This window comes from Leuciscus leuciscus, assembly GCF_965113295.1.
Source record: "Leuciscus leuciscus genome assembly, chromosome: 23".
Lineage (NCBI taxonomy): Eukaryota > Metazoa > Chordata > Actinopteri > Cypriniformes > Leuciscidae > Leuciscus > Leuciscus leuciscus.
In genome coordinates this window covers 31,278,769-31,305,426 of record NC_138747.1, presented here as the reverse complement: position 1 = coordinate 31,305,426, position 26,658 = coordinate 31,278,769, and the positions used below count along the sequence as shown (strand labels likewise).

Here is a 26,658-nt window from a genome sequence, read left to right as displayed (position 1 = left end):
GAACCCGGGAAATTGCCCGCAAATTGCCAGAGTGCCTTCTGTGTGAACGCAAACACGACCCGGGATTGATGCCAGGATCGATGCCGGGTCGGGACCTAGTAACATTGCCGTGTTCAGTCCCGGAACGCGCGCTGTGTGAACAAAAGCCGTAATAATGCCGTGTCGTAGTGATGACACTGAAGCCGGGATCGTTCGCCAGCTGTGAAACGGTACGTAATGCGCAAGTTTATAATAATAATAATTCATTACATTTATAGCGCTTTTCTCGGCACTCAAAGCACTTTACATAGAAGGGGGGAATCTCCTCAACCACCACCAATGTGCAGCATCCACTTGGATGATGCGACGGCAGCCATATTGCGCCAGAACGCCCACCACACACCAGATTACTGGTGGAGAGGAGACAGTGATGAAGCCAATCAGTATATGAGGATGATTAGGAGGCCGTGATGGACAGAGGCCAAGGGGCAAATTTGGCCAGGATACCGGGGTTACACCCCTACTCTTTCGAAAGACATCCTGGGATTTTTAATGACCACAGAGGACCTCGGTTTTACATCTCATCCGAAGGACGGTTTGGTCTGAGACATTACAAGTCACATCGATGTCACGTATCTTTACGGGATTTTTACGGGTTGTGTGTGAACTCTGATTCCGGAAAATCACTGGCAGTGTGAATGAACCAAAATCAAACGAACCCGGGTCAAATCCTGGGTCACTTTATCCGTGTATTTTCCGGAATCTCTGTGTGAAAGGGGCTCAAGAGTCAGACGAATTGTTCATTTTGTTGTGATAGTATGTCATTTTAGCAGTAGAGATATTAGCAGAGAAGGAAGAGAGGAGGGATTGATAAAGACCAAGGTCAGTAGGATCTTTCGATTTACACCACTTCCTCTCTGCAACCCTGAGTTTAGAACGATGTTCACGGAGAACATCAGATAACCAGGGGGCAGAGGGTGTGGCTCGGGCTGGCCTGGAGGAAAGGGGGCAGAAGTTGTCCAAGCAGGATGTTAAAGTGGAGAAAAGATAATCAGATGCACTGTTAGTATCTAGTGTTGAGTAAGTGTGGATGAGACCAATGAGGATAGGCGAGAGGGTGAGAGTGAGCGTCGGTTTCGCCGGAAGGTGACCTGTGGAGGTGTGTGTGTTGTGTTCTGAGGCAGGTTGAGGTTGAGAGTAAGGAGGAAGTGATCTGAGGTGTGAAGTGGAGTGACCAGTGTATGGTCATTGGAGCAGTAGCATGTGTAAATAAGGTCCAATTGGTTGGAGGTCGAATGAGGCAAGCAGAGTGTGGAAATCAGCAGCCTGAGGTTTTTCTAGGTGGGTGTTGAAGTTTCCAAGAACTATGCGAGGAGTACCATCCTCTGGGAAGGATGAGAGAAGCACATCTCTCCGACCTGGGGGACGTTAACACGACAACAATGTACAAAAAATGTTTTTCCTTTTTGAATAATTTCATGTACAGACGACAACGTTGTCAAAAACTATCCCCGTTCAAATCTGCGAAAACGACAAAAAAAATGCTGTATTCTGCTGCCAGACCAGAAGTTGGCGATGTTCCTTTGTAAAGAAACGCACCTATAGACTGAACATGTAACATGCATGCAGATGACGTCACTGTTTCACAAATTCATGTTTGTGTAGTTTACAAGGAGACGTTCTCAAAAATTTGCACTTTGAAACCCGTTTACAAAAGTTTGCGTTTCCAGGCCCCCAAAACACGGTTGCACTGTAAATGAACAGCCAAAAACACATAAAATGTTTTCTGTTTTGATTTGAAAATAGTGTCGTGTAAAAGGCCCCTAACACAGATAAACAGAAACCTCATGTTAACCTTAAAGTCCGAACAATCGAAAACTGTTTTCACCAAAACATTCAGTTTACAAATTTTCCTCAAAATGAGCTGGTTGTGGTTTTGACTCATGAAAACAGTTTGAGCTGTTCAGGAAAGATCTGCAGAGATATAACACATTTGACAGAATTCAATATTGATATTAATAAATAGTTTCAGGTGAAATATACAAAACACAATTGTATACAATTGAATTGTTTTGGATAAAATTTATGTTTGATACTTTGAAAGCTTAAAAAGGCCAGGCACTTGACACAGAATACACCTGTTGTTTTGTTTTGTTTCCAGTAAGAACGGTTTGATTTAAATGCTGCCTGACAAGTTTTCAAGACTTGTGGTTAATGCTCTACAATTAAAGTAAACAACTGCACACATGACTCAAGGTTATCTTCTGAATTGTGGATGTTGTGAAACACTCTAAAATGGAATTGAAACAATGTTCAAGACTTCGGGAAGGAGGAGGTGGGAACCAGCGATCAATCAAACTAAAGTTGAATCCAAAAATAAACAAACAAACAAAGCGAAAGTAAAGTGCCAGCCCCTCACAGACGACAGCCACTTTTAAACATAATAAAACACAACATAAATAGTCCATGCCTGGTCCTCTCTCGTCGTCACTCCTTCTTTTATCCTCCGGAAGTTTCTCCGTGAGACTCGCTCCTTTCCCACGACTCTCGGCCCCGCCCTGCTTGCCACAGGAATCATTTCCTCATTTCAACATCTTCCATTCATTGTGTGTATCAACACTTACTGTCATTTGTACAAATTTTTTAGAGTCTTGATTTCACTCATTTACTCTCCCGCCATTGATGGATATTTCCGCTTCCCAGTCATTGATGTTTTTTTTCCGCCTTTCCGTGTTTTCACTGTTATACGGTAGGGGGTGCTATTAGGCATCTTCTGAAAGAGTACTGAATCTCCTGATCAACACACCGGCAAAGAAGAAGCAAAAACAAAGAATATCATACGTAAGCCTAATGTACAGGACTGTGAGGCTTTGAGTGTTGATGGACTCGATCTACTCCATCTGTGTTTTGATCATCGTTCTGAATTTGAACTGCACACAGTCTTTGACAAAAACGCGATTTTCTCAGTGTTTTGCAAAAATTTTTGCTTTTTTAATGCAACTTACCCACAATTAAATGTTGATAAAAAAGGAATGCATGAAGGCATAAAAGCAGAGGCTCTGTTCTTTCTTTTTATATATTGCATATTCAGATATTCATCCAACAAAATATTCTATATGACATTTTTGTGAGAATATCAAAAATGCTGGCAACTGTATTCAAAAACCCTGATGGGGAAAGAGTTAATTTCCAAAGACTGCCACACACTGCAGGAGTAACATTGGCACCCCTTTCATTTTACAAAACAATTTGAGGCAGCAAATAAACTTGAAAATTGTAAATGTTTACAGTCACTGATTAATTGTATTTTCCCTAATGTCATCAGGTGATTCAAACGGCAAAAATCTCATGGGCACTTGCCCATCTAACAAAAATGGTTATGGGAATTTTAATTTTATAATTTTGAAACATTGTGGGAACATTACTTTTGAAAGTTCCCAGAACATTCTGAAACATGTAGCAACATAAATATATATATATATATATATATAAATGTTAGATGAACGTCCAATTAAAACATTTCAGAAAAACATTCCATGAACGATGTATAGATATTTAACGTTACTGTAAAAACATTTGTTCATAACTTTGAGAGAACATTGTCAGAATGTTCCCTGTTAGCTGGGTGAATTCCTTTCGATGTGAAGTGTGTGATGTCTGTGCCTGTCTGAGACAATGCTGCTAAATCCCTCTCAGTCTGGTCACTCAAAGAAAAAGTCTCAGATGAAGCTGCACACAAATTACGCACATCACCTTTAACATATTAAACTGCTGATTCTAATAACTCTTGTCAACATATGTAGCAAGACTCAAATGCTGAACTGCATCTGTTGCATTTGGCTGTTGTTGATTTTGTTGGCTCATGGTCTTACAGGTCTCTCAGATTCAGCGCTGGCTCTCCTTAAGTTTGATTCGCAGATGTAGAGTGAGGACGCATGACATAAAATGTCTTTAACTTAAATCAATAAAACACATGTTGGCGTGGTTCCTTTCATTCACAATCAAAGCCTAATTAACAGGTCATTGAACAAATGTTACATACATGTAGCCTGTAATAAATATCACATCCAATCATTCAGATTTTTCTCTTCTTTCAAGCACACCTTTTGTGAATGTCTTGTCCGTAAACTTGCATGTTGTGTGTCGGGTCTGAGCATCTCTAGAAACATCAATAGTGGTTTAAGAAACAGACAAACAGGTCATGATTTCAGCACATTCAGGCTGACTGAACAGACTATTCAAAGAAATAGTAAGCTTATGCATTCCTCAAGGTTCTGTTCGTCACTATATGCAACATGTGCAGATGTGTTGCTCTTTCACAGCCACGGAAAAGAAAAGATGATAATTAATAAAGCGGGAGATAAACATTCCAGCACTTCTGGGTCATGGTTGAAACAGACTTTAATGATATAGAGCATGTTCAGATTCGAAACAGCATCAATGATAGAATAAAATAGATGTCAGGCCAATGTTATTCACTTACTTTACTTTTATATTATGTGTAGCACACTTAATCATGATTTATTTTGGACTGTCAACTAAGCCAAGATGGCATTGATTCAACTCATTTTACAACAAGATTAATTACTGCACACTGTTTTGGCTTGCCATGACATCTGCAGAAAACTTCGAAAAATGAGCTGTGGATTTGAAATTTCCTCTTATAACACCAATGAGTGTCATGTATAATATGTAATATGTCCAGAATATGTCCAACAAACAAACAAACAAATAAATAAATGTTCATAAACAAAAAACGTTAAAAGTTTGCATATCATATGCAATACATCCTGTATTGTTGATGGTAGGGGAAGAGTCTTCTGATTCCCCCCTTAAGAAAAATGCATTTACTGTATGTTTGAATTTAGATACATGTATATAATGATGCATCTCCCAATGTATTATTAATGGAAATAAATAGTAACATTTAGTAATTTATTTGTTGTAGCACAAAATGTATAATTATTTCAACCGTTCTTTTTTAAATTACTTTTGTCATATGATTATATATATATATATATATATATATTGTGACGAGTCTCTCTGGGCATATCAGCGTCGCCCTGGCAACCAACGCACAACACCTGCACGTCCTCATCACGGGTTGATCGGTCACAGCTGCAGCCCGTCATCAAGCGGCTGTAAAAGCCGCCACTTCTCTCACTTCGACAGACAACCCGTCTCATGCTGAACGTGCTGATACTAACCCTTTGTTTCTCGTCTGAACAGAAGGCAGCGAGTGACCGACAGCCCGACCGAGCACGCCTGGACACCCACCTTCACGAGCACGAGTACTTCACAGGAGCACCAGCCACGAAGACAGCATTCATCACATTTCACCGCGTTCACCCGTTGTTGAAGTATTTTCAATAAATCCACCCTCCGGGGCTACTTTTCACCGAGCGACCTTGTTGTGTGATTTCTCACCCGCGACATCTGGTGGAGAATGCGGGCAACTGCATGAGAAATCACACACAAGTGTTTGCAGTTCACCGCAGTAATATTTTTTTTCCTCTCTTTCTGTTCATCACCCCAGCACCGATCGGCGCTCTCTCTCTCTCTTCTGATGGAGATGGACGAACTACTGCACCGCCTCACCGAAGTCAGCATCCGTCAGCAGCAGATAATGGAACATCTGGCCACTCGGCAGGGCAGAGCTGAAGAAGACATCGCTGCCCTCCATGCCCAGGCTGCCCAGCCGGTTCCACTACCTGACCCCCGAATGCGAGCGACCCGGCTTTTGCCCAAAATGACGGCTCACGACGATGTTGAGGCATTCCTACAAGTATTTGAAACCACTGCTAACCGTGAGGGATGGCCCATAGAAGACTGGGCTTCCGCGCTGGCACCCCTCCTCACTGGTGAAGCTCAACGAGCTTATTTTTCCCTTCCTCCCGCGATCACTGATGACTACAGAGAAGTGAAACGCGAGATCCTCGCCCGGCTGGGACTTTCCCCCATCTGTGCAGCGCAACAGTTCCACGAGTGGGATTTCAAAGTCCGGGGGCCAGCGCGAGCCCAGGCCGCTGATCTCGTCCGTTTGGCGCAACATTGGCTGCTAGACGGCGAACCCACCGCAGCTCAGGTGGTCGAACGAGTGGTCGTCGATCGCCTCCTCCGCGCCCTGCCCCGGTCCCATCGGCAGGCGGTGGGTATGAGGAACCCGGCTACAGTCCTTGCCTTGGTGGAGGCGATCGAGCTGGCGGATGCTGTCCACCAACGGGAGGCTGGAGAGAGAGCGCCGCCGTTTCCCCGGAGGGTGGTCCAGGAGCGACGCATGCCGGAGGGCACCTCGCGCGCAGTTGGCAGACCGACAGTTCCGTCTCCGATGGACGAGCCAATGCCCACCGCTGAACCCACGACACCACCGCGGACCTGGCTGGCGCTGCTAGCTTCGGACAGCGGGAGAGATGGTGAGTCCCCCCCGTTAAATACTAACCTTTTCTATGATGTGTTTCAACAGGCCAGCGAGGGGGGCTCTTTTGCCAAAGACCAACGGGAGGACGATCGTCTGAAGCACTGTTGGAGTCAAGTTAGAGCCATCGATGGTGAAGACGTCCTCCCACGGCCCCATCCTCTCCCGCATTTTGTAGTCCGAAGCGGTCTGCTATACTGCGTCGCCCAGCGAAGGGGGGAGGAGAAGGAACTTCTAGTCGTCCCTCGGACGAAGACAGAAACCATCCTCGAGTTAGCCCATTCACATCCGATGGCAGGCCACCTAGGAGCGGCTAACACCATCCAGCGGATCCGGGATCGCTTCCATTGGCCAGGCCTGGAGTCCGACGTGAAAGGTTTTTGCAAAGCCTGCCCGACCTGCCAGCGCACGGCTCCCAGGACTCCTCCCCCCAGCCCGCTGATTCCCTTACCCATCATTGAGGTGCCCTTCGAGCGGATCGGAATGGATCTGGTGGGGCCGTTGCCTAAGTCTGCCCGAGGACATGAACACATCCTCGTCATCGTGGATTACGCCACCCGGTATCCAGAAGCAGTCCCCCTGCGGAAAGCCACAGCGAAAGCCATCGCCCAGGAGCTGTTTCTGTTGGCCAGCCGGGTCGGCATCCCGACTGAAATCCTGTCTGACCAGGGAACACCGTTCATGTCCCGGCTAATGGCTGACCTCTGCAGGCTGCTGGGGGTGAAACAGTTGAGGACAACTGTCTATCACCCGCAGACCGACGGACTCGTGGAACGTTTTAACCAAACCCTAAAACAGATGCTCCGAAGAGTAGCAGCGGAGGACAAGCGGGACTGGGACCTGATGATTCCTTACGTCCTCTTCGGCATCCGCGAGGTTCCTCAAGCCTCAACTGGTTTCACCCCCTTCGAGCTCCTGTTCGGCCGCCAGCCTCGGGGCCTGCTGGATGTCGCTCGGGAGGCCTGGGAGCAGCAGCCTGCCCCCCACCGCACGATCATCGAGCACGTAAAACAGATGAGGGAAAGGATAGACCGCGTCATGCCATTAGTCCGGGAGCACCTCAGCAAAGCACAGCAGGCCCAACAACGCCACTATAATCGGGCAGCCCAACCACGGGAATTCCAGCCGGGAGACAGGGTCATGGTCTTGGTCCCTACCTCCGCTTGTAAGTTCCTGGCATCGTGGCAAGGGCCGTACACCGTTATGGAGAAGGTTGGACCAGTGACATACCGCGTACGCCAACCTGGAAGAAGACAAGCAGAACAGTTGTATCACATCAACTTACTGAAGAAGTGGCAAGGGACCCGAGACCAACTCGCCGCCCTCAGTCTCACCGATCCCGTGGTTGTCGACATGGATCCCCACCTGTCGGCTGCCCAGAAGACCGAGCTGCAGCACCTGGTCAGACAGTTTTCGGATGTGTTCTCCTCTAGGCCCGGGCAGACTAACGTCATTCACCACGACATCAGGACACCCCCTGGAGTAATCGTCAGGCAACGGCCCTACCGAGTCCCAGAAGCTCGTCGGCAGGCTATTGAGGAAGAAATACAGGAAATGCTGAAGTTGGGGGTAATCGAACCATCTCGCAGCCCATGGTCCAGCCCCATCGTGATGGTACCCAAGCCGGATGGCACCCTCCGCTTCTGCAATGACTTCCGCCGGTTAAACGAAGTCTCCGAATTCGACGGCTATCCCATGCCTCGGGTCGACGAGCTGCTAGACCGCCTGGGAAGGGCCCGGTACATCACAACCCTGGACCTCACCAAGGGATACTGGCAGGTACCACTTACCTCTTCTGCTAAACCAAAGACTGCTTTTTCTACCCCTAGTGGCCATTGGCAGTACCGGACCCTTCCCTTTGGCCTTCATGGAGCACCAGCGACCTTCCAGCGCATGATGGACATCATCCTGAGGCCCCACCAAGCGTATGCAGCCGCGTATTTGGATGACGTCGTGGTACATTCCGAGGCATGGGATGAACATCTGGAACGTCTGCGGAGGGTGCTCTCGGAGCTCCGGCGGGCTGGACTAACCGCCAACCCCCGCAAATGCCACCTAGCCCTATCCGAGGCGAAGTACCTGGGATTCCAGGTCGGCCGAGGCCTCATCCGCCCCCAAGAGAAAAAAGTGGAAGCCATACGCACCGCTCCAAAACCACAAACAAAGTCCCAGGTACGAGCCTTTCTGGGGTTGGCGGGGTACTATCGCTGTTTTATCCCCAACTTCTCCTCTTTAGCCGCCCCCCTGACAGACCTGACCAGGAAGGGGCAGCCCGAGAAGATCTGTTGGACGACAGCCGCAGAGGAAGCCTTCGCCCAACTCAAGACGGCACTTACAGCGTCTCCGGTACTCCGCGCCCCCGACTTTGGCTGCCCCTTCCTGCTGCAAACGGATGCTTCCGACACCGGACTGGGAGCCGTCCTGTCACAAGTCCAGGAAGGTGAGGAACATCCCATTCTCTACATCAGCAGAAAGTTGTCCCAGGCAGAGAAGAACTACGCCGCCGTCGAGAAGGAGGCCCTGGCCATCAAGTGGGCAGTCCTGGAGCTGCGTTATTACCTCCTCGGCCGTAAGTTCACCCTGCTGACCGACCATGCCCCTCTACAGTGGATGGCCCGGGCTAAAGATACCAACGCCAGGGTGACCCGCTGGTTCCTCGCGCTCCAGGACTTCCACTTCGAAGTGCGACATCGGGCCGGGGCCGCCAACGCCAACGCTGATGGGCTCTCACGGATGTGGACAGCTTTTTCAGGTCTGTCAGGGGTCATTCCCCACCCACCCCTTGTTTCACCCCTACTATCTCTCGTTCCCAGGGCCAGAACGACGCTTAGGGGGGGGGAATGTGACGAGTCTCTCTGGGCATATCAGCGTCGCCCTGGCAACCAACGCACAACACCTGCACGTCCTCATCACGGGTTGATCGGTCACAGCTGCAGCCCGTCATCAAGCGGCTGTAAAAGCCGCCACTTCTCTCACTTCGACAGACAACCCGTCTCATGCTGAACGTGCTGATACTAACCCTTTGTTTCTCGTCTGAACAGAAGGCAGCGAGTGACCGACAGCCCGACCGAGCACGCCTGGACACCCACCTTCACGAGCACGAGTACTTCACAGGAGCACCAGCCACGAAGACAGCATTCATCACATTTCACCGCGTTCACCCGTTGTTGAAGTATTTTCAATAAATCCACCCTCCGGGGCTACTTTTCACCGAGCGACCTTGTTGTGTGATTTCTCACCTGCGACAATATATATAGGCTATATTACTTTTGGCATATCATTATTTGTATGTAAAAGTAATGACCACATGAATTACAATAAGCATTAAATAAAAAAATAACAACGCTAGTAACAATATGCCACTCAGGTCCTAAATTATTTAGAATAATAATTCATTTACTTCAATTATTATGCTAAGTTAAATGTTATTGTTGCCATGGTAAAACTTAAAATTAAAATATATATATAAGGATCTGTTGCCTTAAATTAGCAACAACATCAAAATTAGTCAAAACGGTAGATAAAAGCACATAAAAATGATAGATAAACACACATAAACACCACACACACCTGAACACTAGAAACAAGGGCAACTGATCATGACAAACAAACTTACCGTAACACCACAAAACAAAGACAATGCAATCACATACATTATTTATGCTCCCAAACCCACAAACAATTTTTCAGAGTAGGTCTGTTTGAAGTATTCATCGATCTCATGCTGTGCTTGTTGGTTTGACTTTTAAAACCAGACTATATCATAATAGTAAAGCAGAATTGACACACTTGTGTTCCAGTTTGTTTGGCGTATTTTTTTTAAATGTTGTGATTACATTGTTATCACTGTGATTGTTGTAGGATGGTCTGAGTAAGATCAACATTTAATTAAATGTATTGTGTTAAAATAAAAGCTTTTTTTGGAGAGAAACATGCATGTTTTGTGCTTTTCAAGCAACACATTTGTAGAAATGTTTAGCCGTGTGCAGCTGAGAATCTGTTAAAACCAAAACTATTCCCACATGCACTACCTTCAAAATACCTTCAAAACAATTGTTAGGTTAAAAAACATTTATTTTTAAAATCCTTAAAAAGTAGAGGAACCGTTGAGGTTAGCAAAGGCGTCTCTCTTCCCAGACTTGAGTGCCTATAAAATAAATCCTCTTCCACAGTAAATTAGGAATGTTTCGCTCTTGAGAACCAAAATCTACAAGAGTTGTGTTGGTAGTTTAAACATTCGCCATTGACATCCAAAAAACACAATGTTGTTGTTGTAGCGCAGGGAGCTCAAGGTGAATGTTTTTACAGGTCAAAATTAGCAGGGTCCAGGTTTGCAAAATGTTTTAAGTGGATGTATGATTTATGAATATCATGAATGAAAGAAGAAATTATGACATCATCAGAGATTTAGACAGCTTCATGGTATATTCTCAGGCAATGTGAGAATGAACCTGACTCCAGTCATTACCCAATCCCCTTCACCCCATTAAGTATTCAATATATACTGTAATAATAATTTTATGCATTACATTGTTCAAAAGTGCATTAAGGTCATATAAAAAAAAAAAAAAGTTTGTTCTAACTTTCCAATTACCAAAGAATTCTGAAAAAAAATGACCGTATATTCCATCCATCCATCTTCTTCCGCTTATCCGGGGCCGGGTCAAATGATGCCCAGACTTCCCTCTCCCTAGAACACTTATTCTAGCTCTTCCGGGGGGACACCGAGGCGTTCCCAGGCCAGCTGGGAGACATAGTCCCTCCAGCGTGTCCTAGGTCTTCCCCGGGGTCTCCTCCCGGTGGGACATGCCAGGAACACCTTCCCTGGAAGGCGTCCAGGAGGCATCCGGAACAGATGCCCGAGCCACCTCAGCTGGCCCCTCTCGATGTGGAGGAGCAGTGGCTCTACTCTGAGCTCCTCCCGAGTGACCGAGCTCTCTAAGAGATCGCCCAGCCACCCTGTGGAGAAAGCTCATTTCGGCCGCCTGTATCCGGGATCTTGTCCTTTCGGTCATGACCCACAGCCTATGACCATAGGTGAGAGTAGGAACGTAGATTGACCGGTAAATCAATCTACGTTCGCCTTGCGGCTCAGCTCTTTCTTCACCACGACAGACCGGTACATCTACCGCATTACTACAGAAGCTGCACCGATCCGTCTGTCAATCTCCCATTCCATCCTTCCCTCACTCGTGAACAAGACCCCAAGATACTTGAACTCCTCCACTTGAGGCAGGAACTCTCTGCCAACTTAAAGTGGGCAAGCCATCCTTTTCCAACAGAGATCCATGGCCTCGGATTTAGAGGCGCTGATTCTCATCCCAGCCGCTTCACACTCGGCTGCAAACCGTCCCAGTGCATGCTGAAGGTTCTGGTCTGATGGGGCCAGGACGAAAACATCATCCGCAAAGAACAGAGATGAAATCGTGTGGTCCTCAAACCTGACACCCTCCGGCCCCTGACTGCGCCTAGAAATTCTGTCCATAAAAATTATGAACAGAACCGGCGACAAAGGTCAGCCCTGCCGGAATCCAACACGCACCGGGAACAAGTCTGACTTACTGCCGGCAATGCGAACCAAGCTCCTGCTTCGGACGTAGAGGGACCGGATAGCCCTTAGCAAAGGGCCCCGGACCCCATATTCCCAGAGCACCCTCCACAGGCCACCGCAGGGGACACAGTCGAATGCCTTCTCCAAATCCACAAAGCACATGTGGAATGGTTGGGCCAGCACCCCCTCCACCCCCTCCAGCACCCTGTAGAGGGTATAGAGCTGGTCCAGTGTTCCACGACCGGGACGAAAACCGCACTGTTCCTCCTGAATCCGAGGTTCTACCATCGGCCGTATTCTCCTCTCCAGTACCCTGGCATAGACTTTCCCAGGGAGGCTGAGAAGTGTGATCCCCCTGTAGTTGGAACAGACCCTCCGGTCCTCCTTCTTAAAAAGAGGTACCACCACCCCAGGTCTGCCAGCCCAAAGGTACTGTCCCCGACCGCCACGTGATGTTGCAGAGGCGTGTCAGCCAAGACAGCCCCACAACATCCAGAGACTTGAGGTACTCAGGGCGGATCTCATCCACCCCGAGGAGTTTCTTGACTACCTTCAGCTTGGGTGATGGACGAGTCCACCTCCGAGCCCTCAGCCTCTGCTTCCTCAATGGAAGACGTATCGGTGGGATTGAGGAGATCCTCAAAGTGTTCCTTCCACCGTCCGACGACATCCCCAGTTGAGGTCAACAGCTGCCCACCTCCACTGTAAACAGCGTTGGTAGGGCACTGCTTACCTCTCCTGAGGCGCCGGACGGTTTGCCAGAATCTCTTCGAGGCCAACCGGTAGTCCTTCTCCATGACCTCACCGAACTCCTCCCAAGCCCGATTTTTTGCCTCCCCAACCACCCGGGCTGCAGTCCGCTTGGCCTGCTGGTACCCGTCAGCTGCCTCAGGAGTCCCACAAGCCAGCCAGGCCCGGTAGGACTCGTTCTTCAGCTTGACAGCATCCCTTACTTCCGGTGTCCACCACCGGGTTCGGGGATTACCGCCTCGACAGGCACCGGAGACCTTACGGCCACAGCTCCGAGTGGCCGCATCGACAATGGAGGTGGAGAGCATGGTACACTCGGACTCAATATCTCCAGACTCCCTCAGGACCCGGTCGAAGCTCTGCTGTTGGTGGAAGTTGAAGATCTCTCTGACAGGGGATTCGGCCAAACGTTCCCAACAGACCCTCACATGCACGTTTGGGTCTGCCGAGCCTGTCCAGCTTCCTCCCCTGCCATCGGATCCAACTCACCACCAGGTGGTGATCAGTTGACAGCTCCGCCCCTCTCTTCACCAAGACATACGGCCGGAGGTCAGATGAAACAACCACAAAGTCGATCATCGACCTCCAGCCTAGTGCCTCCTGGTGCCACGTGCACTGATGGACACCCTTATGTTTGAACATGGTGTTCGTTATGAACAAGCTGTAACTAGCACAGAAATCCAATAACAGAACACCACTCGGGTTCAGATCAGGGGGGCCGTTCCTCCCAATCACGCCTCTCCAGGTGTCACTGTCACTGCCCACGTGGGCGTTGAAGTCCCCCAGTAGAACGACGGAGTCTCCAGTCGGAGCACTTTCCAGCACCCCTCCTAGAGACCCCAAGAAGGCCGGGTACTCTACACAGCACAACTGTTTTCAACATTGATAATAATCATAAATGTTTCTTGAGCAGCAAACCATCATATTAGAATGATTTCTGAAGGATCATGTGACACTGAAGACTGCAGTAATGATGCTGAAAATGCAGCTTTGATCACAGGAATAAATTATACTTTGACATATATTCACATAGAAAACAGCTATTTTAAAATTGTATTAATATTTCACAATTTTACTGTTTTTTTTCTTGATCAAATAAATGCAAACTTGGTGAGCAGAAGAGATTCTTTCAAAAACATAAAAAAATCTTACAGACCCCAAAATTGAGTGTGTGTGTGTGTGTGTATATATATATATATATATATATACACACACACACACACACACACACAGTATATATATATATATATATATATATATATACACACACACACACACACACACACACACACATATATAAATATATTCATTTTTTGTTCTCTCTCCACGCTACTATTTTTGCCAAACTATTCTTAAAAAGTTACGATGTGTATATATATATAATTTGATAACATACAAATGTTGGAAACAGTGTGACCTAAAATTTGTATGAACTTCACCTGATGTGAATATTTACATTCAGGATTTATTACAATTCAAAGTGCCCATCAAACAGAGTCAGTCAAAACACTGAGCATCAGCCAGCGATCCGGCAGTGACCCCGAAGAGCTTAACACACACAGACATGTACAACGATTTAACAGTGATTTAGACCTCAGATGTTTCATACCAGAACAATACAAACATTAAAATGGATACATTGGAGGATTCTTTGACACACAGGTGCAGTTAAAATGGCTTTACTTTGTGACTTACTGTAGGTTCTTGGAAAAAAGACAGGAACACATTTCGAACCACAACGCATTAAAGTGCATAATGCATTATTTACTTGAGAGGTGCATAACTTCTTTATTTAAAAAATAAAAATAAAAATAGAAATCTCTAACTTCAAGAGTTAATTAGGTCTAGAGTTTGGCGTTCAGAGTGAGAAAGGCTGATGTCCTGCAGGCAGAAGTTTAAAATGGTATTTTCTTGAGTGAAAAAATCCTCCCAGGTTGGTTGTTCATCACAGCAGGAATACTGGGAGAGAGTTACAATTTATGTTTCTGTAGAGTTATGACATTAGAGACTTGACTCGACTGTAGGTCTATTCCCACTTGTGGGAGTTTCTCCGCTTAATGAAGTGAACAGTGATGAAAAGCAACACAGTTGCAACTTGAGTTGATCACAGAGTCCATTCTTTACAGAAACCAAACTTGTTTACCCTTACCCCAACTTAATTTGTCATTTTAAAACATAGTTCATAAATCCTGAATGATCATTGTAATGCTCAGAAGGGACTGTACAGTTTTCCTCAGGTCGTTGTGTGTCTCCACAAAGGCTTTGTAAGGAACCTGTCTTTTTTTGTGAAAATTGTCATTTGAGTTCATGTTCCTTTTGTAGTTCTGTTCATGGTCTTTTTAGTTCTTTTGTTCTTGCTAATTAGACTCCGGTGTCTTGTGTCATCTAATTAGTTCTGTTATTTACCCATGGTGTTCATTCTTACCTGTACGGATTATTGTCTGAATGTTAGTGTGTTCTAATGTTCGTGTGAACGTGCTCTTCATGGACTCATTAGCCGCGTTTCCATTACCCTTCAAATTGCGCAAATTGAAATTGCGAATTGAAAATACGGCCAATGGAAACACGTAATTTTCGCAAAAACTCCCATTTATCGCAAAAAAGTTTTTACGCTTGCATGAGGTGGTTTTTCAGGCAATTCGAAAAAGAAATATTTCGCAAAACTGCAATTGCACATTTACAGGTCACCTGACGTAGATGATGCGGTGTGTTTGGACAGAATACGAGACAGAGTTCTTAAGAATTCATATAAGACAAAATAAATTCAGGAATAATGGATTCTAAACCTCAAATAAATGCCACAATCAAGACCTCGAAGCAGATATGAGGGAGAAACACCCAGAAACACCTCATATGTGCCGCTCACAAGTATAATAAGGGTCGTTCCTTATCATTAATGCTTAGATAACACACATACATCTCCTCCGATTAATAATAATGGCTAGTGCAGTGGCTGGGATTAGTACATAAACCTCCATTTTGGAATGATTTTACTGATTGCGAGAGTAAAAAATGAAGTTTTAGTCGCATAACATCGGTTAATGGCAATGCCGTCATTTCGCAATAGTTTTTTGTCGACATTTAGAAAAAATCGCAAAAGTTTTGTGCAAATCTGTAATGGAAACGCGCCTATTGTTATGGTGAAGCTCTACGCTCCATGTTATGTGTTCTACGCTCAAGCCATGAATTACTGTTTTGAGCCATTAAACATAATTTTTATCTGCATAGATCCTGCCTCTAACTTGGTTCTTGGAGCACATTACAGGCTTATAGCACAGCTCACACAGTTTGTAATGAGAACGCCATTGCCAATAAGCAAATCCAAGGAGATTATGCAGGTCTGGGAAATATTAAAATTGTTTGAAGAGTTGCAGTCTCTTATGGAGTTCCAGCTGTGTTTTCCTATACAACTGGATGAGAAAGGTTAACATTATTTCCCTTAATTGTTATTTTCCTGCTTCAAACTATTTCTTGGTTCATTTTCTTCAGCTTGTTAGATAGGATTATTATTATTTTTGTATTTTTTTTATTATTATTTTTTTGGTGGTGTAACTAAGCTGTCAAAACATCTTTTGCACTTTTACTAATAAGAACTTTCAAACAGGCATCACATTTTCCGCAGCGGTGCTCATATGGATGATGAAAGTTCATGTCTGAACTGTGACATGTCTGAAATCCCCTTCTTTCTTAAAGCGTGGTCATCTTGCTTCTGCTCTGATTTATCACAGTGAGAAATGTTTCAATAGGAATGAAGGAAATGAACCGCTTTTTGAGATGGTGTCAAGCCAATCCCCTGGAAAAGTATTTCAGATATATACACTCACTAAACCGTCTATAACAGCTTCCAGCCTCCATACTAAGGCTTTGTTTCATAATTGACGGCTTTTGCTACTTTGACACTGTTTATTGAATGGAATGAATGGAACGTTGATCTGACTCAAAGTGATCACGACACTATCATCTTCTGTAGAGCTGCTTAAATCTAAAATAAACTCATTATTATAATTGATGAACTTTACACAGAACTGAATTAAGCTGAATAATGACACTGTTGCCTTTTTTTAGAGCTGCTTTACAGCAAAATTAGAATTTTCCTCATATTTGGTGAAGTTTGCATTCTTGATTCTGTTATTTTCCTGTGTATTACTGTGAAGCTGCTTTGAAACTCTCTGTGTTGTATAAAGTGCTGTAGAAGTGACTTGACTTGCACAGAAAAAGGCCCGATCCGTTTCATTATTTTCCAAGGTATGTCAGTAAAGGGCTCAGTTCTGTTAAATGCTGTTTGGACTTGGCTGATGCTCAACAAAAACTCAAAACAAAAATATCACACATCAGCAAGAATGTGTACGATGTGAATACGACTATTATAATAAAATAGGCATGAAGCCCAACCCTAAACACACCCGGCATGGAGCATTAGTAGATCATATGAAAGTATGCAAATGAGATTGAATTACCCTCCAATTCACCAAAATACATTGTGTTGTAAATTTTGACAATTATTCTTGTTATTCTATCATCTCATACTGTTTAAATATATTATTTTACTGTGTATGAGTACTAAAAATCTGAAGAAAAATGTGAGTGTCTTTGTCTATGCAAACCTACCATCATAATACTAGGGTGTAACTATTACTTTCAGAAATATAATATCGATGGTCTCCTTAGAAAGCGTTAATAACAGTAATGGAGATGTAGTTTAAATCAAATTTAGGTCACACTTTTGTTTAGGGTCCAATTCTCACTATTAACTAACTATTAACTATGACTTTTGCCTCAATAAACTAATTAGCCAAATTAGTAGTGATGTAGTACTGGAGTCCGGTCTCGAAACCGATTTCTGCTTTCTCGGACTCGACTCGGACTTATTCCTTCAAAGACTCGGTCTTGACTCGGACTCGGCATAGGCGGTCTCGTCCCCATCACTAGTCCACTAGAATACATACCACTAGAAAATTTAACTTGCTCTGCGTGTCCTAACTATGATTAAAAAAGTCAGGGTGGGCTTGAAGTGTTGATGACAGAGCAGCACTGTTGAAGCAGTTTAGAAAAATAGGCAGAAGATGATGCATGTGGTAGGGATTTTTTTAATGATAGTAAAAGCATAGTCCATATTAAGACGTTAAGACTGCTCCTCTAAACAATTCCCAATCTAGCTTAGTCTGTAGGCCTAACTGTTGATTAATAACTGGGGTGATATTAAATCATGAATATGAAAACTGACATGTTTTATGGTCTTGGTCTCGACTCCTAAAGACTCGGTCTCGACTCGGACTTGCTTCCTCAAAGACTCGGTCTTGACTTGGACTCGACTGAATTTGAAAACCAACGGACTCGGTCTCGACTCGGACTCGACCCTTCAAAGACTCGGTCTTGACTCGGACTCGGCATAGGCGGTCTCGTCCCCATCACTACAAATTAGCTTAATAGTTAGCAAGGTAGTTATTAAATTTAGGTATTGGGTGGATTATGGGATGTAGAATATGATCCTTCAGAATAAGGCATTTATGTGTGCTTTATAAGTACTAATAAACAGCCAATTTCCTGATATGCATGCTGATAAGCAACTAGTTAATAGTGAGAATTGGACCCTAAACTAAAGTGTTACCTAAAATTAATACCAGGCACTATAACTGTGAGTTTACTTCCAGCTAAAAATAGCCAAAGCAGAAAATTCAGAATCACAGGAAGTTAATGTAACAAATCCATGATGGTTTCCGTAGTAGCAAAACTTTATTTATCTTAATTTACTGCTGTATGTTGCGCAGTGGACGAGGTTAAAGCCAACTGGGAAAAGCTACGAGATGAGGAGAAATGTATTCTCGGTCGGCGCCACCTATCGGTCAGTGTGAAAGGGCCTTTATACATCAGATGTTCAGCCAATGGTTATCTGGGGCTCAAACTAGGTTTCTGTGAGAACCAATAAATCCTGCAGGTCAAAATACAATGGCACACAGCATAAGAAGAAAATCAAAAGGTTATTGCAGAGTTTTAAAAGAGTTGTCCCCGTTGGTTTGTAGTAGAGTAAATGCCATCACCACGTAGTCTTCTGAGGGCAGTTGTGTTTGGTTTCTCTGAAAAGAGTTCACACACACATTGTGATAATAATAAATGAAAATAAATACACCATAAACACTATATTGCAGGGGTATTCAATTAAAGTTCTAAGAGGTCTGGGGTCTCATTTATAAAACTGCGCGTAGGATCCTTACTAAAAGTGCACGTGCGCCCGTGGCGTACGGAAACAAAAATTGAGACTTATAAAACCGTGCGTACGCACACCTGCACGCAATTTCCATTTATAAATCACAGTCTACCTGATAATTTGCGCGACATACTGCCCTTTACCCGCCCACATTCAGCCATATAAAGCCCTTGCAAATCACCTCATGAATGGCCATGCATATTAATATGAGCCAGCTAAAGGTTCTTTATGCTTAAAAATGGCAGCAATGGAGAACAAGGCGAAAAAACGAAATTTCTCAGATACTGAAATAGAGGTTCTTGTGACGAAAGTGGAGGAAAGAAAGATTATTTTGTTTGGTATAGCCATAGCATTGGCATCACTAACAAAAAAATGGCGTCATGTGACTGCAGCCGTGAATGCAGTTGGTTCGTCTAACAGGACGGTTCCTGAAATAAAAAAGAAGTGGTCCGACATAAAGGTGGGGGCAAAAAGAAGGCTCGCCAGTCACTGACAGAGTGTGTCTGGGACTGGTGGGGGTCCTGGGACGCCCGATCAGACCCGGCTAGCCTCTATCATTGGAGAGACCAGTGTGTGCGGCATTCCGCCTGACAGGGAGGGAGACACAGACATGGTGGAGACAGTGGAAACAGTTAAATCATTTTATTGCATGAGCACAATTAAATAAAATAGAAATAGCACAATATGTTACTGTGGTCTTGATTTTCCAGAGGGAATGGGAGCACGGGGTGGTGAGGAGACTCCCAGCGCTGAGTCTGCATCAGCTGTGGAGTGTCCGGAGGTCCCCATCAGGAGCGCTTTCCTTCAGACACAGTGGGACACAACTGAGGCAATTACAGTTTTAGCAGATGAGCTTAAACAAATAAGGGTTGTGTTGGGCGACATTGTTTCTACATTAAAAGATCTTGTTAAAAAATGAACCTTTGTGTTGTTGTCCCTTCACAAATGCCGCATTACTTCCTGGCGGATCCTTTCTCCCTGATGATGCCGTTCATGTTGGGGAGGGGGGTGTGGATCAGGCTCCTCATGCTGGAGGTAAGGAAGGTCAGGGGGAGATGACACCATTCCTCTGTGCCATGTTGTGTAGAATAGCGCATGCCATGATGATCTGGCAGACTTTTTTTGGTTGATATAAAAGTCTACCACCAGAAACATCAAGGCAACATGGCGCAGGCCAACTTGAGGAGGCCAATGGCTCTCTTAACTACCGAGCATTAGTGGGCATCATTGTAATGCATTTGCTCTGCACTCTGATGGTTTGGAAATGGGGTGAGGAGCCAACGTCTCAGGGTCACCACTGTCACCTGTCAGTGTAACAGATTAATTTTACAGTAGGCTTGAACTGTTAGGAAACAGACCATTATATGTAATTTTCACTTACCAAGAAGCCACCCATCGCGCATGGCACCTGCCTCAAGTCTTCCCGACACTGCTGTGCACTACAATAAACGAGTCATATGTTGAACCAGGCCATCGCGCCACGACATTTGTGAGAATCATGTTGGCCTCACAAACAACTTGCACATTTATGGAATGCACATGTTTTCGATTGACATAAATGAACTCGTTCTCATGTGGAGCCCTTATAGCAATATGAGTGCAGTCAATTGAGCCGATTACATTTGGGAATCCGGAATTGCTGCAAATTGCCTTTTGATATTGGCCTGTTCCCAAATAGTGTAAGGAAACTTTATGTATCGATTTGTCATTGTAATAATCTCCTTCAAAACAGCAGGCATTAAGGAGCTCATGGATGGCTGTGAAATCCCAGACCTATGTCAAATGAACAGAATTATATGTTTCCACAAGAAGCTTTGTGCAGAAAAAAATCACATCATCATATTTGTAAACTTGCCTATCGGCTAACTCCCGCTGGTAACTCCCGGTTGCCAAAATCCTAAAACTGACAGGACTTGGGTTGGTACCGGGATGACACGGTTTCGTGTAGTTGGCCTTTGTAATGTTGGCCCCAATTCAGCACACAGATCCAAGAGCATGGCTGACATAATGAAAGTGATTTGTATGTTTATGGTAATATGGATAGGCCTATATGCGCAACTTTTCAAGTTCAATATGTTTAATTTCATTCATCTGCCATCAATCGCCAAACTGCTCCGTCTCCAAAACGTTCGTACTTTTCGTGCGTTTTTATAAATCACAACTTATGCGTCGGAAGTGGCGTACGCCTCTTTCAGGGCCCGTGTTGTGCGACGAAACGGTTATAAGTGAGGCCCCAGGTCTCTATATTTCCTTCCCAGCGGATGTCCGGACAATACTGTTTTGGAACAGTTATACATTTCCTATGTTTTACTTATAAAACGTAAAATAAATAACCCTAAACAATCAAAATAGGCATCAAAAATGAGAATCTTCTAAGAATATTTACCAAAATTTACCAAACAAAGTTAATATTTCTCCCAACTGGATATTAATATAAAAAGGTGAGATCAGATGTTTTAACAGGCAATTTTTTTTATTTTACATTTAGACACATATGTGTAGTATGCCATATAGAAGGCCTTGGGATTGAGAAAACATACAGGGGGTGCAGGGTTTACCTCTTAAGAAAAGTATAGACTATTTTTATATTTTGCTTAAAGGACAAGTTCGGTATTTTACACTTAAAGCCCTGTTTACAGATCGTATCTGATGAAATAGAACGGTTAAGATTAAAATTTGGACACATGCTGCTGTCCCGAGAATTTTAGGTTTATTTCGCTTCTTATCTTAACCGTTCTATTTCATCAGATACGATCTGTAAACAGGGCTTTAAGTGTAAAATACCGAACTTGTCCTTTAAAGCAAACAATGTACATAATCTAATAATCAAATCTCATCATGAGGACAAAACAAAGTTAACAATTAATTTAAAAGTTCTCTAAATAATTTTCCAACTTCTAACATTGTTTATTATGAAATGCTCATATGCTGATTAATAATGCTAAATATATGGGGAAAAAAAACACCACATAAAATCGCCACACATTAACTTGTCTCAAACCTGGTTTAGTTAAACGGTCAGAGTCTCTGTTTGACAGATACAAATAATTGTATTCGCTGCATTCTCGTTTTCTGCAGTGTTTTAGCGAAAGTATCTATTTTGCTGTTCACCGTGTTTCTGCTACTGTTGTTAAAATAACCGCGTCGTCCGCAGCTCGTAATGCGGCGCTTTATAGCCGTTTGCACGGGATAAGTAATACCTGGTGACCTCTAGTAATTTGTAATAATTGCGGAGGTTGTCTGTGATCTTAATCCTGTGCGAATCGGCCATGTCTGTAATTTGTAAAGTAAAAATTCCCCCGTAAATGACCTATCGTTACCATATTTCGCCGAACGCCGAGGTCCTGTGATGATATTAGTCCTGTGCGAATCGGCATCTCTGTGATTTGGCAGGTCGTATATATTTTTTTTCAAGGTTTTTGTTTCCTGTGCGCTTCTTTATCCATCTTTCGTGAAGAATGGAGGCTGCGTTGGAGTGTTTTGATAGTATTTTGGGTGTTGGGTCATATCGCTATAGGCTACACCATACAACTATACAATTTGCAGAAAGAGAAAGCTGAAAACCATCAGAAGAGCGAAAAACAAAAAGAATGATTAGATGGAGATGAATGACTAGAAGCATGTGGTGAGGAACATTCTTCTGTTTATGATATTTCATACAGATAGACCTATAACTAAAAGACATCTCCAAGCAATATTGACATCATATCCAGGAGATAAGTCAGTAAATTCGAGTTAAATCACAGGCTTCGCTTATCCCGTGCGAATGCGCCACACGAAATTCAGATGTGGGGCGGTAATGTCTAAATCACACGAGGTCCTCAGATAATACTAATCCAGTGCGAATAGGGCTTATGTTTTTAGCGAGGGAGAGAGAAGCAACGCACACGGAGCGGAAAGATAGCTTCAAAAGATCATTACCATAAACAACCCTGAGTGCCTGTGGAGTGAACAGCCCTGATGTTTTGACGCGCTGCAAACTTTAATCTGTAGAAACCATAAAATGGCGCAATTATGTCCCGCGGTCCGGATGGAACCAAGCCGCGGTCTGCCATTTGAACAACACTGCTATATTGGATGTTGAACATTGCTCTCCAGTACCATGGCACAGTGAAAACAGCAAACGCTCTCTGCAGGAAGGATATCTGAGTTCACGAATAACAAGGTATTCACCCCAGGCACCAAGAGTATTTGGACTGCGGCATTGGAAAAGGGAACTCATGGTGAGAAAGGATCTAGCAGCTATAAATGCCACTGAGGGTACAACCAAGGGGCAAGAGTGTTTAAGTGTTTTATAAAGACTAGCCAAGACCTACGTTTACACATCCACAATAAACATCTCATCTTACAATTTCACAAGCCCTCACACTGAGGTGAAAAGCATTTAAACTACCGCGTCACTATAAACACTATAAGCCAAAAACCAGCACAGACCGGAGTGGCGTTCTTCATGAAAGCCAGTGGCTGGGTGTTATTTACTTAATTTTCTTGCTTGCTATCTTTCTTGTTCTTTAAGAATAATAAGGAGAATGACGAAATGAAGAAAGAATTTTTTCAATTACTTCAATCACAAGCCTCCTGTTTGCACATATGAATCCCAGGATGGTGGTCCTTCAAGAATTTGCTGGAATTGCAGGCTAAAGAAATACAACCAAAACAGAAAGATCAAACCCACGTCCATCCCCGCAACGTGAACTGTGATTTTTGAGACCTATTAGATGCATACCAATGTTGAAATGCAATTTAATTTTCATCTCATTTTCAGTCTAGCATGAAGAAAAAGTTAAAGAACTGTTTTCATGCATAATGCTTTCACCATAACTCAAGGTTTGGCTTCGTTCTGAGGCTGTATTGTGTTATTAGAATGTCATCCAAGTTTTGATTTAGGAGTCACATTCAGATCACCTATGATGTATTCAAGACGGAGGTCACCGTCTGATAATCTGCATTCTTCGTGGTGTAAAGCTAAATACTGCCATTCCAAATACCATGACAGCACAAGACGAGCCAATAACCTGAAATGCAAAGCGTTTGAGTAGAAACACACTGGTCTATTCTCGCTTGAGAAGGTGCAGATCCTCGTTTCATTTATGATTAATCTTAAGGGGAAAATTCAATATTTTTCCTCATACTACCACAAATAATTAGCCTCAGTGTTTTAGTGGTATGTGCGCTGGTTAATGTCATCAGCTTCTTCTTCTTCTGGGAAGGCTTGCCACTAGATGTTGGAACAGGGCTGTGGGAATTTGCTCCGGCCTGGCTCACCGTCTCCGTTCATCCCAAAGGTGTTCAGTCAGACCAGTCGAGCTCTTCAACACCACACAAGCATTTCTTAATGGACCTTACTTTGTGCACAGGGACATACTGAAACTGAAACTCTTCTGAAAGTGTTTTAACCATAGACTGTAAAAAATATGGACAAAGCGTCTGTGACGTCACCCATATACTTCTGAAGAACGGGTTTGAGGCCGTTTATGGGGAGTATGGGCGGCGCCATATTTCAATACAAATGTTCAGAACTTACAGGTATGATGTGTTGTGTCAGATCATGGCCGAGACGTCAAATTTCAGGAATTCCACTCGGCGCAGCCTATGCTCGTTGTCAGCTGTCAATCAAGCTGTCAATCGCGCCCTTATTTGTCATACATTTTATATCTAAATACGATCTAAACTAACGAGTTAGAAAAAAATTCACCCCCCTCACAGTTGTCAGGCACTCGGAACCTATCGAAAAATACAATAAAAGTCCATGGGACCAACCTGTAAAAACATGAATTTATGCTGTGAAAACGGACATTTTAACATGGGGGCTATGGACATTTGCTCCCTTTTGGGACCTGCCCCTAGCGGATTTTCGATGTATTGCAGTTTTTCGCACTTCCGGGTAGGCTTCATTTTTCAGATCAGAATGTTGCCGCTTGGTTTTAACAAAGTTGTAAGCACACAATTCTCTAGAATGTCGTTGTAATGTGAACCATTTCAATATCATTATCAAGATAAAAAATCAATTATAAATATAAAAGTTCCCCTGTGGTAAAAATCCAGCTTTTAATGTTGTTTATGTGTCTATGTGGTGTTTTTAATCTGCTTTAAGACAAACCATGTGTAAGTTCATAAGTCGACAGCATTGCTGAGTATTTCCTCCTTAAAACTGCAGTGAACCAAAGACAGTCTCAAAAACACGCTTTGAAATCGCTGGTGTTTCTGACGTCACAAACTACCTTGTAACCAATCAGATCAACGTGTGATCGTCAACCAGTGGATCTCTGAGCTGAGTGAGTGGAGGCGGGGTCCATTTGCATATTCATAGAACCACGTATACTAAATGAGGCAAGGGTGTCGAGTTACATTCAAGATGTTTTAAGGCATTTTTTCCAAGGAAAAAACTTTTAAATATGTAATTTTGGTGATCAAAGGTGAGTTTTAAGGGATACAATTATTGACTACAGGAGGACCTTAAAGTTTGTTTGAAACAGAAGTTGTGCTAGTCTTTTCTTCCCTATTGTAATGTATATCTGAGTGAAAGGGCTTCTGGAACACGAACAAATGTGGGCGGGGCTTGAGTTTGTCTGTGGGGAATTGATTGGATGGTTGTGGTTTGCTATTTGTGGATGTCGTGTGAGTGACAGGTTGCCCCGCCCTCATCATCAGAGAAGAGATGCTGCAAGAGAGAGTTATTCTGAATCAAGATTATGAGGAACATGAATTAATAATAATAATAATAATAATAAAACACATGGATAATTCATTTATAATAATTGCCAATATTCCCAAAAACTTTTTTCTTGTTTTAAGCATAAAATCACTTAATTTTGAAAAAACTAAAACTAAAACAAGCCTTGTTTATCTATGTCATTTAGCTTCTCACATACTTATTTTAAATCTAAGAATGTCCAGGTATTTGTACTGGAAAACAAGACAGTAATTCAGAAAGAATTTTTTTTTTTTTTTTCAGTGTAAGATTCCACTGCTAGAATTAATTCGCCTGGCCTGCTGGTGTCCACATGCCTTTGGCCACTTAGTGAATATATGGAAAAATTTGTTTGGCGTGAATTTTATATGCTTAATAAAAGAAGGGATTTCTCAAGCACATCAGACAAGCAGAGAGCTGTCGAGCTCTTAACCACTGAAGAGAGGTCCAAAATAAGCTGTTTGGAAGATGATTAATTGATTTGTAATTTACTTGTCAAAGTTTTGACAGAACTGTTGACTACAGTCGCAAGGAAAATAAGATTGCAAAATTCAGCAGCCAAAAGCAACAGTATTCAACTTATAAACTGAAACTAAGAATAAATGCTGCAGAAAAAACAAAACATTTACTATCAGACAGAAATACTGCCATCTTATTTGGACCATCCATATCATTTAATAGAAAGCTGAGAATTTGCTTCAAGCATGATTTGAGTCTCTAGATGTTGAGTCACGCACAGTACATTTTTGCGGGTTTCTTTTCAAAGTCGCCCTCTGGCAAGTGAAGTATTTAAATTATATGTTTGTAATAATGGGGCACAAATAAAGCTGGAACAGACAGCTTCAGCTTTGACTCATCTCTGTGCAAACATGATGGTATTCGATCATTATGACTGTACGCACAACACGAGAGATGATTTGTTCTTGGCCTTCCTCCGTCCATTAAACATCACCGCGGTACTTCTGCACATAAAATTAGGCCGGCTTTGCATAACTTAATGTTATGAACCTGTTGAATGAATGTGTTTTCACATGTCGTTCTCCTCTAGTGGAATGTCTTGTTTTGGA

General features: G+C 43.6%; 1 protein-coding gene and 1 long non-coding RNA gene across 2 annotated transcripts in view; both read left to right on the top strand.

Annotated features, from left to right (window-relative positions):
• LOC309488400 overlaps positions 1-26,658 on the top strand; it is a 204,459-nt gene that overhangs the window by 80,972 nt on the left and 96,829 nt on the right. The window lies entirely within an intron of this gene.
• Positions 5,552-9,625, top strand: LOC309487593 (uncharacterized protein; the record flags this gene model as incomplete). The annotated part of the gene is made up of 2 exons (XM_082155317.1): positions 5,552-7,169; positions 7,911-9,625. The coding sequence occupies 2 exons, from the start codon at positions 5,552-5,554 to the stop codon at positions 9,395-9,397; spliced, it is 3,105 nt and encodes a 1,034-aa protein (XP_082011443.1). The 3' UTR covers positions 9,398-9,625.